Source organism: Phascolarctos cinereus, unplaced genomic scaffold (assembly GCF_003287225.1).
Source record: "Phascolarctos cinereus isolate Bilbo 61053 unplaced genomic scaffold, phaCin_HiC Scaffold_5;HRSCAF=322, whole genome shotgun sequence".
NCBI lineage: Eukaryota > Metazoa > Chordata > Mammalia > Diprotodontia > Phascolarctidae > Phascolarctos > Phascolarctos cinereus.
In genome coordinates this window covers 211643252-211656938 of record NW_027555958.1, presented here as the reverse complement: position 1 = coordinate 211656938, position 13687 = coordinate 211643252, and the positions used below count along the sequence as shown (strand labels likewise).

Sequence of the window (13687 nt, the reverse complement as noted above, 5' to 3'; positions counted from 1 at the left end):
CTCAAAGATTAATGGGTCTATAACTCTAAATTCACATTGAAAATACATTTATTAAATATATTTTCCTTTCATATTCTTAGTCATTATTACAAGTCAACCCAGTTAAGATACAACAAATTATCAATGAAAGATTCTATTCAAAATGTTTATAGAATTACAATACAATTTTTCTTAACTATTAATTTTTGTTCCATGTAATAACTTAATGTCTTGGAAGGAGGATAGTTTTATAATCAGGAAGACAGAGTTTCAAGTCTGACACATCCTAGCTAAAGAACCATAGGAAAGTCAATTAACTTAGTAGTGCCCCCAGATAATGCTCTAAGATCTTCACAAGTGGAAATGATTTCCATACCAAACATTCCTCACCGATAAAATTATGGACAAATCATGATGATGATCATGATCATAATGATGAAACAGCATATTCCTAAGGGCCTTGATGGCTACCCTAATCAGAAATGTAATTGTCAGAAAAGCTAGATTTACAACATTCCCCTGTCATACATGGCTTTGCTCACATAACCCTGTCATATATCCACACACACATCTATTTCCCACCCCACTGGCCCACATACATCACTTGTTCAAACATTCATTAAATATATTCTATAAGAAAAGTATTATGCTAGGCATTTGGTGATATAATAAGAAGGAAAAGCCTTGCTCTCAAATAATTTTAATCTAATTGGCTGGGGAGGGTGGTGGGAGGGACAGACAAGATATAAATAACTATGACATAAGGAATAGTCAGAGATGTGCAAAGCACCGCAAGAGAAGTGAGGAGCGAAAAAAATCACTTTTACCTTGTTGGGGAAAGAGGGGATTGAAGAAAAAAGGAGATTAGAGAAAGCTTCATAGAGGTAATGGTATCAGAGTTGGGATTATAATAATAATTATAGCTAATATTTATATAGCAGCTATTATGTGCTAGTCACTGTGCTATGCACTTTACAAATATTATCTTATTTGATCCTCACAATAATCCTAGGGGGTAGATGCTATTATTATCCTCATTTTATGGTTAAGGAAATCAAGGCAAACAGAGGTTAAGTGAATTGCCCAAGGTCATCCAGATAGTGTCTTAAACCAGATTTGGACTCAGGTAATTCAGACCCCAAGCACTTCACTCTATCCACTTCTACATCTAACTGACTTTATGGAATGAAAATTTAGGAGATGGAGATAGGGACAGGGTACTTCCCCGGAGGCATAAAGGTTGGTAAGCTAAATCTTAGAGATATGAGAGTTCAAGACCAAAAACAGGGGATGGACAATAGTCCAGTTTGGCTGGAACAGACAGTACATTAAGGAGAGAGGTAGAAAATAAACCTGAAAAGGCCACCCTCAGGAGTTTAAACTTGATTTGGGAATCACTGAAGGTATTTGAGGAGCATGATGGCACAAGCAGGCTGGAAAGAACTGGTGAGCAGCTGTGTGCAGGATATATTAAGAGAGGGGATATATACATCTTCAAGTGTTAAAATCCTTATCCACAAAGCCCTTTCTGATGTTCCAATTAGAAATAGTCCCTTTCAAAAAAATAAAAATTTTTTTAAAAAAAAGACATAGTCCCTTTCTCCTCTGAATATTCCCAAACACTTGCTTTATACCTCTCTTATGAGCTTTTCTATTTCATATTATTTGAGCACATATCACTCCTTCCATCCCACTCCCACCAGATTAAGTTCATTCAGGTACTATATCATTCTTCCTCAGAACCTACATAGCCCTGAGAAAAGCACCTTGTATGTAGTAAGTGCTCAATATATGTTACTTGAATGGAATGATAAGCACCTTCTTTATATACATATATTCACAAAAGATCTGTAGTTTCATCAATCTAAGAAATGTCCTCATCCAATGCAGCCTGCAACCTGGCTGTAACAATAACTCCACCCTCCTCCACTCCCCTCCATTCCCTTCCCCTCCCCTCAATAAAGAGTTTATTGGAATACAAAAAGGCTAAGCAACTTATTAAATGACAGCTGGTGTTAGGGGCAGGACTTTAACCTGACTCTAAGCCCAGAACTGAGAAATTTGGAGTCCTGGGTTCTAATCCCTCTTCTGCCATTTACTTACAAAGATCACATACACACTCATTAATCCTTCTTTGTCTCAATTTCTTTCAGTAAAGATGAGGGAAGGGGATCTACAGGCACTTCCCACCTCAAGGCTTTTTAAGAAAAGTATTTTGTAAAGTTTTAAAACATCATGTAAATGCAAACTATTTTTTATATGTGCAAGTCAGAATTGAAAATTTATAGAAAACAACTTTAAGCTGGCAATGAATTTCTGCCACATCAGCATATTTATACTATGAGACACTGGCTGTAAAATAAATTGCCCTTACTTTTTTAAGAAATTCATCACATTACCAGAAATTGCAATAAATAAATGAGGAGGAGGGTCAAATTGGTTTAAGGCTATTTTGGTTATTCTTATAAATTTACACACATGTAGTTTGCATTCTCTGCATTTTTAAAAAAAATGTTTCAATGGCCCACTTTTGTGAAGGAGGCCTCACTATTGTTAACTCTCCCTTCCCCTAGTCCCCAGCTAAAAACCAAGAGAAAGAAAGAGCAAAACTCTTGCATCAAATACGTATACTGAAGTAAAATTAATCTACACATCAGCCATATCCAAAAATGTAATTTTTTTGCACTCTGTGTACATCTACTCTTTGTCAGGAAATAAGCACCATGCTTCCATATTGGTCATCAGGAAATAAAAGATCATTGCATTGAGCAGGGTTCTTATAGTTTGTTTTTTTCTTTTTCAAAACTGTTGTTTTTATAAGGTTGTTGGCTTTGTATATACTGGGTTGTTGTTGTTTTTTTGTGTTTTTTTTTTGTTCTACTCACTTCATGCTTTCAATTCATATTATTCAGGAGTCTCTGAAATCATCTCTTCACCCACCAAGACCTCTGTGTTAAACTCCCTCCGTACCCTTTGAAAACATTAAGATTCTGATGAGACATTTGCTTCTTTTCCACCTTCTGAATGTTGGCACTACATCATCATTCAGCTTCTTCCAAATGGTCACATAAATTTTCCTTTGGAGGTTTTTCCAGATTTGCACATTGGTATTTAAAAGTTCCTACTCATCTCTTTTAATTAGAAATAACTGAAAGTCCTTGATTCCATTAAAGATCCATTTTTCCCTTACAGGATTATATTCAGCTTTGTGGGTTACATTCTTCTTATTTGCAAACCTTTATCTTTTTCCTTTGGGAACAATGCAGTCTAAGGTCTCCTCATTTAGTGTAGAAGCTGTCAAGTCCTACGTGACCTTGACTGTTACTTCATTAGTACTTTAGCTGCCTCTTTCCATATGTTTGCAGTATTTTTAATTTAATATGGAAACTATTTTAGCAATGACATTTCTGACATTTTTCCTTTTGGGGTTTCTTTCAAAGGGTGATCATTGAGTTCTTTCTATCTTCACTTTGCTCTTTGGTTCTTATAGATCTGGGAAATTCCATTTATGATTTCTTGAAATATCATATCCAAAGTTTTTTTTTAATTGTAGTTTTCAAGGTGCTCAATGATTCTAAAATTACCTTTCCTTGATTTTTTTCCAGATGAGGTTTTTTATATGAAATATCTAAGTTTTTCAATCTGCTTTTTTTTTTACCCAAAATGTCTTGCTATCTCCCATAGAGTACTGATTTTTGCTTGATCCATTCTTGTTTTCAGAGAATCCATTACTTAGGTAAGTTCCACCACTCTCTCCTCTAAGCTAGTTATTCTCCCTTCAATTCTTTCCTTAAGAAGTTTTATTTTTTTTTAATCTCTTGCTTTATTTCTTCTAGGTTATCATGTCATTCTTCTGAAAAATCCATTTTTTACTCTGAGTCAAAACTTGTAGTCATTACTGAGTTACTAGCTCCTTCTTTTGGGGATCTCTAGAGTTATAATGATTTTTGATACTTTTTTGGTATTTTCTTCATCTTCCCAGTTTTTACTTCCTGAAATGGGGCTACATACTGGGACCCACTAGATCTCTGAAGTTCAGATGTCTGGATCCTCAGAGTCCAACATGGCATCCCAGACAGAATGAGGCTGGTCTGAGAACTATGTTGCTGTACTTCTTGCTGAGCTGATGCTTCCCAGGGTTTCCAAAGTCCCTGCTCTGAAGCTTTCTGACCATGGTGAAGTTTTATATGGGGGCTTCCACTCTAGCTGACTCTAGACACCAAGTCGTACAAGCTATACATGTCCCTGGCCCATCTCTGGCCATACTGAGAAGCAATCTTGCATTGGCTTTATGGAGAACCTCTTCCTTATTTCCTTTAGGCTTACGGCTACAGTCTTGTATAGTTCTAGATTGTGAAAGCAGTTACTTACTCTAGTTTCTCATTTGATTTATTGATTGTCATTTAGTCTGGTATGAAATTCAGGGTTTTGCTGGAAAGAGTATGGAACTGAACAGTCAATTCTCTAGTTCAGGAAGCCATCTTGACTGGAACTCAAGAATCTTTAAAAACCTATATAATAAAGGGCTGGTCAATAAGACCAGTCCTTATGATTATGCTGAGATGGTTTGGCTGATCCCCCACATGGAAGAGGCTGAAGAGCTTCGGAAAGGTATGATGACATATAAGATAAGTACCTTAGAGATACTTGCGGCATGTACAAAAATTGTGTAACTGTTTTCAGTTTGCCATCCCTTCAGTGAAAGGAACTTTTCATTTGTCTATACATCCATGAGGAACTCAGATTTATTCCAAAAAGCCCTAGCTATCCAAGGCCAACTTCTTGGTGTAGGCTATTTCTAGACCTTCCAGAAGTAGAGAAGAAAGAAGGATGGCTGATGAACTTCAAGTAGGGAAGGGAACTTAGGCCCTCTATTACCTAGATCTGGAATGAAGCTGAGAGCATAAGGCCCCACTGTTGCTTTTCGTTTATTGGGTCCATTTTTTTTCCTGCTTCCAGGTGAAGAAGATGGTAGGTGGCTGCTGCCAAGTAAGCTCTGAAAGTTCAAAAAAGCAACCTACTCAAGGTCCATGATCAGAGGCCAGGCTGAGTTTCCAGCCAGTCCCAGATTAAGAAACTAGAGCCCAGAGTCAGCTGAGATGGGAACTCACTTTATCATTTGGAATCACTGCATTTGGAAGTGAACTTGGTAGAATAAATCTTAATATAAAAACTATGTTAAGTAGGAGCTCCTTCTCCCTAGGGATCAAGGTATTAAAGAGGAGAGTGTATCTTAAGATTTGATCAAGAGATGTAGGCATTTCTGTCCTTGTTATATAGTCAAAGTAAAAATCCTTTGAAATGCTAATTAATGTTAATTGGTTAAATGAAACAGGAACATTAATCACAGGCAGCTAACAATTGGAGGATCAGACTAGAATGAGGGCTTGAGTTAATAACATTAAAGATACTCCCAACCCAGAGGAATACCCCTATAATCCTGAGGGGAAGAAGTAGCTGGTTTTGCTCTGGATTTAAAATGTTATATGGCTAGCCAAACTATGTATACCCGATCAAATTTTTATTTTCCCCCACCCCAGATCAAATTAATAGACAAATTTTAACAATTCTACTTCTGCAACATTCAACATCTGTCCCCCTTCTCTCCACTCATGTGGCCACCAACGAAGCTCAGGCCCTCCTCACTTCTAGCCTGGACTAGTACAACAGTTTCCTAATCAAACTCCCTGACTTCAGCATCTCACTCCTCCAATCTAAACTCCACACAGCTGCCAAATTGATCTTTCTAAGGCACAGGTCTAATCATATCACTTTCCTTCCTCAAGAGGTTTGAATGGCTCCCTATTACCTAGAGAAAAAAAATGCATATTCCTCTGTTTGTCATTTTAAGTTTCCCACAATATTATTCCAACCAATCTTTCCAGACTAATTGCATATCTTTGCAAAAACTATCTCCCAAGTCTGTAATGCTCTCGCTCTTCACCTCCATCTCTTGAAATCCCTAGCTCCATTCAAAGCTCAAATCAAGTACCACACTGTAATAGGTCTTTACTGATTACCACCATTCCCTAGTTGTTAATGATTCCTCAAGCAAATTTATTTTGCATTTACTTTGTTATTGTATTATATTTACTTCTCCATGTACATGTGTTACTCTGCAGTGAATGTAATTTACTTGAAGGTAGGAACTTCTCCTTTTTGGCTTTGTATTCACAGTGCCTAAGCATACATCAGATGTTTAATAAAAACCTGTTGAATTGATTTCATACCCCAAGAAACATCTCAGCAAATAAATGTTATAAATATGGAAGGTCCTCATATTTTTGTACGAAGCCTATACAAAAATAGGGAGGTACTCCAAGCAATAGTATTTATTTTTTAATATTCCCTTCCCTTTCCTCAGTAGATATGGAGTCCTATAGAACTATGATACCTGTGTACCCTTCCATTTGTAACAGTCAGTGGCACAAATTCTTAAAGTAAGATTTAAATGATAAGAGTCATCAGATGGCGAGAATATGGCTGCCAGGTTCTTCTCCTTTCCAGCCAGCTCTGAAGAGTTTGGCTTTAGACCTGTTAGATTTTATTACAGTCTCTCATTTCAAGATGACTCTTTGGTCAAATATTCCAGTTCCCCACAGAGGTAGGACTCATAGCCTTCCAAGGCATGCACAAATTAATTATAGTACCTTCTTTAAAAATTTCTGCTTTTACAACTTGCGCTAACAAATACAAGCTGATATATCCATGTCATCGAATCTTTTCATGTGTCTTTTGTACCTAACACTGTGATCAAGAGCAAAAGAATTTTCCCCAAAATTTACCAATTACACAGCCCAAAGTGAAAAATAATTACTTTTTTATTCCCACCCCCTGAAGAACATAAGACTTGTGTAGTGCAAGGATTGTTTGTGTCCTGGACCCTCAGTGCCACCACAGTCCCTTGCTCATCCTGGCAGGCACTTGATAAATGAATGTTGAATTGGCTTGGATTGGGAGAAACCTCTAATCAAAGCCTATTAAATGCCTGAATTAGTAATATGGGTGAAGCAATTATCCGGATCTATCAACACTATGTGAATACTTTCTATAACACCACCATGGCCAATCCTACAGTTGTGGATCCTGTATTATCATTGATACTTCTTGGTCTCTGACGAACAGAGGAGCTAAAGGTGGACATGGCACAATACATCTCAGGCCTAACTACAGACTGGCCCTATGTCTATCTATACATACTGTAGAGGAGCTATGTGAAACATATGACTACAAATTTGGGTAAGAGTGATCTTAGTAGTCTGCCTACACAAAGAAACAATTGGGAGAAACCAATATTTTTGGGTCTTTGCCAACCATGTCTGGATGAAGCCAGACTACAGTGATCCACTTAAATGAAAATTATACTTGGAACAAACCTCAGAGGCAAGCTGTCAGCATACATGTGGATGTGGCCTTGGTGAAGCAGCAGAGTAAGAGGGTGATTCAAAACACCCAGGGCAAAAACTACCTTTGAAAGGGTTATCTTAAGAAAATTGACTTAATTTTGAAGGCAATTGCCATCATCTATGACTTTGTTTTCACTCAGTAATACTTTGACTTGTACATTTTTACAAGATTTAGGGGGTGACATTAACTTTTAATTAGAAGGGACTTCAAAGGTTAGCCAGCCCAACTTTCTATGCAGTATATCTATTGATGTTAGGACAATTCCCCAAATTAACTAATTTGTGAATTTAAAAAAATGGAGGACTAGACCTACGATTTCACTGGTCTGGGGAACTCTTAAGGAGGAAACCAGTGCACATCAAAACTATTCCCCAGCCTACAGTAATAGAGAATTGCCAGAGGCATTGAGGGGTGAAGTGTTTTGCCCAGTCACACAACCAGAATGTGTCAGAGGCAGAACTTAAACCAAGTCTTCATGATTCTGAGACCAGAATATTAGAGATGTAATACATCTTTAGGGATCAGTCCTGTCCTCCATTTCAAATCACCCCCCCCATCCCACTTCAATTTTACCAAAGAAGAAACTAAAGCGTTGAGAAATTAAGTGACTTATCCAGTGTCATTCAGCAAACAGCAGAGACCTGAACACATGTCTTCCAACTCTCACAATGGGGTTCTTTCAACTATACTACTAACATATAATTTTGCTTATTTACAGTGATAAAGTTTGAGTGGATGAAATAAGGCAAAAGTGGGGTGGGGAGGTTGTCAGAAAGGCAGCATGGCAGAGTCAATCTTGGAGTCCAAAGGATCTAGGTTCAAGTCCCAAGTACTCTTACATTACTTAACCAGTCAGGCCTCCAGGCAACTCTCAAGGACTATGAGTTGCATAAAAGGCGCCATTCTGCATTGGTATAGGCAGTTCCTCACCAGGAGCTGCTTACAACTATGAAATCACAGGTCTGCCATTAAAAAACAAACAGGAAGAGAAAACATAAAACCTCACCATAAAACAGTCTAGTAGCTGACTGATGTAGATTTAAATGGCATCTCATTAATGTGACCAATGCTTTAGGCTAGTCTAACTCTTCAAAGTAAAACAATGCTATTAGGCGTTCAGCTATTCCTTTGTGCAAATCATTCCATGTGTCTTCCATGCTGAGTTACAAACAAAAATAACATATTGTATTCTATAAAGCAAATGTGCTGGATAATTTATTGCAGATATCAAAACAAAAGCATTGCCCTTGACAACCCCTAGAATAAATAATAACAAAGAAGCAATTTTTTTTTCTTCTTGAATAACTGGCTTTATTCAATCCAATTTTGGCAGTGACTGAGGTAATGTGATTTTATGTTATTGCTTTTAAAAAACATCAGAGGCCATAGATATTCTGGCTATGAATCAGTTTTATAAGCATCAGCAGTAGACTATGAATCAGAACACTGCACCGTTCTCTGTGTAGCAAACAAGCGTTCTCTGCTTCCCCTAATTTAGCACACAGTTGCCCATTTACAGTCAGAATTAAAGGACCAAGACAGAGAGATAAGAGCGGGCAAACAATACAAATTATTGAGGGCTCATTTGCCATTATTCTTGTTTTTCCACAATGTTCTAGAACCTTGAAAACAATCCAAGACTATCTAAGACTATGACTTGCCTCAACTCCCAAATAATTCCTCCTCGTGTGGCTTCACTTACTTCTAAGTTTCCATGTTGCAGGCAAATTTTGAATTGGTTACAGCTGACTCTACCTCTTACACTATACAACAGCTGAGGGACATACAATAATTTGGCGACCAATGTGAACACAATACTCCTTAACAAGGGAGAGAAGGAGGAGAGGGGAGAGGGAGGGAGGGGGAGAGGGGAGAGGGGAGAGGGAGGGAGGGGGAGAGGGAGTGGGAGGGAGGGGAGGGGAGAGGGAGGGAGGGGGGGGGGAGAGGGGGGAGGGGGGAGAGGGGAGGGGGGAGAGGGGAGGGGGGGGGGAGGGAGGGGGGGGAGAGGGGAGGGGGGGAGAGGGGAGGGGGGGAGAGAGGGGAGGGGGGGGAGAGGGAGAGGGAGAGGGGAGAGGGAGGGGGAGGGGAGGGGGGGGGAGAGAGGGGGAGAGGGGAGAGAGTGAGTGAGTGTGTGTGTGTGTGTGTGTGTGTGTGTGTGTGTGTGTGTGTGTGTGTGTGTAGAGAGAGACAGTCAAGAAAGTTAAGCCTTTCTGGGTTCAAATGAGAGTTCAAAATGCTCGCTATTAACACATGCTTTCAAAGGATCACCAATGGTACTTTTTAAAGTTTAGTAAACTGGCACTCCCTAGTCAAAGCTTACAATTCTTTTCTGATTAGATCAGCTCCCACAGCAAGTCATCAGTAGAATAAGCACTGTAATGAGGTCATCGTATTGGGACACTGATGGGAAATCATAACTGGCTTAAAAACACATTGGAAAATAATGTGTTTTCCAGGACTCCAGTCTTTCATGTTGTCCACTAGCCAATATTTCTATCTTCTTTCCAATGACCAAAAGTAATACAATACAGAAAAGATCAAGCCAGGTATCTATTTATATTCCTTTAATGCAAAAGGAGTAAGCAAGCCAAAAAGAAGACAGCTTCATTGAAAGCATCTAATTGAAATACTAAACATATATTTTTAAAAGTACCTTAAAATACATCATATTAAAATGTTGAGAATTATGAATGATTAATCAGATGTGATCAAATGCAATGGCATTTTCAGATCATGAATTTCTATATTTCTATAATGCATATGCTTTTTGAAAATCTACTTGCTATAATTAAATCAGTATTTCAACTATTTCTAATTCAGATCCACAATTCATATTGCATAAACTATTCACCATGGGTCACACAGGGAGTTAGGTTGGTAAACAAAACAACACTTTGCTAGAACCTCAGTTAAATTTTACAGCTACATCTATAGAACAATAAAATCCATTTGGGTACTTTCAATGTGTCAATAAGAAAGTTGTAAATTTTAAAAGATATTTAATTTTTTTCCCAAATCTAATGTATTGGCCTGTAATGCAGCGTTACTTTTGAGAGATGTTAGAAAAGTAGTTATATGGCTTCATATAACAACTGAAGGACTCAACTAAGCATATCAATTTTATAAATGCTACCAATTAGTCTAACATATTGTTACACCTGCTCAGCAGCTGAACTTGGCACAAAAGAATCACGAGTTACTACATTGTTTATATTTTACCAGACCACCAGAAAGAAAACCATTCTTTGTTTTTCAGTTCTTCCTGTTAATTTTTCCCACTAGCCTAAAACCACTAACAATTAAATATTAAAACCATTAATTAGTGAAGAGTTGTGTTGCATTTTAACTACCTGGTTTCTGTCCAGTGTATGGAAGGTCTATGGCTCAGCCCCATGCAGACATTTGGAAAGATATAATATGGTTTGAATTTTACCCAGGAAACATAAAAACATTTTCTCATGCTGAAATTCTCTGTAGCCCACCCTTCAGTCACCAACAACTGAATTTTTTTTAACTGTTATAAGAAACTCCACAAGGATATGTTTAAGTTATGCTGTGATATGTGTATTCCAGTGCCAACACTCTTATGAGGTGAAATTCTATCATCTCTAATAAGCTATCTTCACTTTAACTTCACAGTTAAGATTTCATATTAACACAATACTGAAAATCAGATTTGTGTGTGTGTATGTACACATACATATATATTAAGCATAAAGCTCAGGAGGGAAAGCAACACACATAAGACGAGCTAGATGCAATTACATTAGAAAGATTTTTCAGTGACTGAAGTCCCTTGTATATCAACCTATTTAATCATTCTCTTGTCACATAAGAATATGTAAGCATTATACTAGATTTTAAACAATTGTTCATTTCAAAGGGAACTGGTCTAGTGATCTTTCCAAAATGATGCTTCGCTTAATCAATTTCAAGACCCATGGTCTCATTTTCTATGACATGAACTAACATCGCAGACCAAGCTGGAACAGCAGCGTCTCAGGGTAATCTCACTGAAGATATTTGAGACGTCCGAAAGAATTATGCGCAGCTTAAGAGCTTTTAGAAAAAAGAAAGCATCAGACTCCTCCCTGGTAATAAATCCCCCCACAAGAAGTCACCATGGTCAATCTAAGGGCGTCTCCGAGACCGCCACCCCCACCCTGCTGGCTCTGCTCTGGGACTGATGGGATTACACCCAAAAAGTAGGGGAGGGATTTCCACCCACCCACCCCCGCCCCACCATCAACGCCACTACTGGTCCTAACACCTGTTTACTTATAACCAAAGGTTGTTGGGGGGTTTTTTAATAATGTAAAATAAGCCCTTAAGAGCTGTTCCAGGAAAGGAATACAGGACAGTGCCCAAGTAGGTCCGGAACCGGCGGGGTTACGGTACCTTTGTATCGCTCCAGGACATCTTCGTAAGCCTGAAGATACTCTTGCTCCTCCACGTAGAGGTATGCAGCCGGGGACAGATAACCCGCCATGGCTCAAGCTCCTTTCAAAGCTGAAAGATTTCAGCTCTCCCCCCCTCCCCACTGGCCCCCAAGGCTGGAGTCCACAGGCAGCCTCGGGACCTAAAGAAGGGGAAGGGGAAGAAATTGCAGAAGGGGGCTCAGAACCTGAGGTCCGTGTGAGACCAGAGCTGTCCAAGGACACGCCCAGGCCCCCTCCCCAGCCCGGCTGCCGGAGCACTTTGCCTGGCCTCCAATGGGAACCCGACTGTGCGCCAGGGGGCGGTGACTTAAGGGACCCGCTGGGCTAGTGTCCGCACAGGGGCAACGCAGACTCCAGGCTGGCGGAGCGAAGGCGGGGTGAGCACTGCACCCCACTGCAGGATGCTGGCTGGGGGACGGGTCGTAAGGGGCGCCCACTCACTCTTCTTTTCTTCCGCACCCTGTGGAAGGAGCAGCGCAAAGACGCAGGGTTTCGTGCGAGGGAGGGAGATCCTGCCTGAGGTCTGGGATGCGCTTTTCAGCTGCGGCATTTCGGGCAGCCGCAGAGGCAGCGGCCGGGTGGGTGCTCCGACGGAGTATGAGATCGAGGGATGGGAGATAGAAAGGGGCAGAGAAGGAGAAGGCCAGCCGGGGCTCCGGCCACTCCCTTCAATGCAATGCTGCAAGGCCCCCCAGCTCGGGGTGCTCTCCCCGCCTCCCTCTGCAGCCCAGGCTTCCCACCCTGGTTTATCACCTCGTCTGAGCACGCCCACTCCCGGAGACCGGCAGACCGGCCCCGGAACCCAAAAGGCGAGGTTGCTATTTGGGACCCACAACAGGTGTCCTGGAAACCCAGCCCTGCAAAGGGGCAAGCGAGGGCGGCTGCATTCGCCTTCCCAGAAGGAGGAGGAGAAAGGGGTAGGAAATATTGTTTCCCAGCCCAGTGAAATACGGGGGTCGTCTCTGCCTTCGTGTAGTCTGCAGCATCTGCTTGCTCAGCGCAAGGCCTGGGTGGCACTGATCATCCTCCCAGGGGGGCGAGCTGGGGAGAAGGGCGAATTGCCTCTGCAGGTGGCTCCACAGCTCAGAGCTGTGACAGCGGGAGCGGCGCCTGCGCTCCAGCTGTCTACGGATGGCCCATCCCTGCATCGCCCCACTGAGGACCCGTCAGCCCTCCCAGGTTCCTCCTCCTTCCCCATTTTCCCCCCTCCCTCCGCCCTCAGAATCACTCGTGCTCCTTCTGTTTGTCTCACACGTACAGTTCGAGCAGCTACAGCATCAGCACCACCCTAGATTCCTCATCGTGATTATTCGAAGTCATTTTGTAACCACGGGAAAGGGTCTGGCAACCTTTCCCTTCAGTCTTAAATGCAGGGTTCCATTTCCCTGTAGCTAATTAAACTAACCTTTCCATCGTTTTCATCATCACCACCACCTAACATGGGTTTCATGTTAATATCCTACATAGCCTACTAAGCCTTTTAAGATCGGTTCCCCTTGATCCACTCCAAAATTGATAAATGGTCAAAGGATATGAATAGGCAATTTTGAGAGGAAGAAATCCAAGCTATCAGTAGCCATATAAAAATGTTCCAACTCACTAATAACTAGAAAATTATAAGTTAAAAACAACTCTGAGGTTCCACCCCTCATCAAATTGGCAAAGCTGACAAAAAAGGAAAATAATAAATGTTGAGGGGGCTTCAAGGGCACATTAATGCATTGGTAAAGCTATGAATTGGTCTTGCCTTTCTGAGAAATAATTTGTAACTATGCCTCCAAAATGTGCATGCTCTTTGACCTAGAGATACCACTTCGAGGCTTACATACTCCCAGATAATCACAGACGGAAAGGATGCACAT

At 40.6% G+C, this 13687-nt stretch overlaps 1 protein-coding gene across 1 annotated transcript in view; it reads right to left on the bottom strand.

The window, feature by feature from the left end:
• Window positions 1–11975, bottom strand: part of DST (dystonin) — a 423773-nt gene extending 411798 nt beyond the window's left edge. The window contains 1 exon segment of the mRNA XM_078155307.1: window positions 11785–11975. Within this exon segment, the coding sequence (XP_078011433.1) occupies window positions 11785–11875 (91 nt within the window). The 5' untranslated portion in view covers window positions 11876–11975.
• Window positions 11976–13687: the final 1712 nt, after the last annotated feature.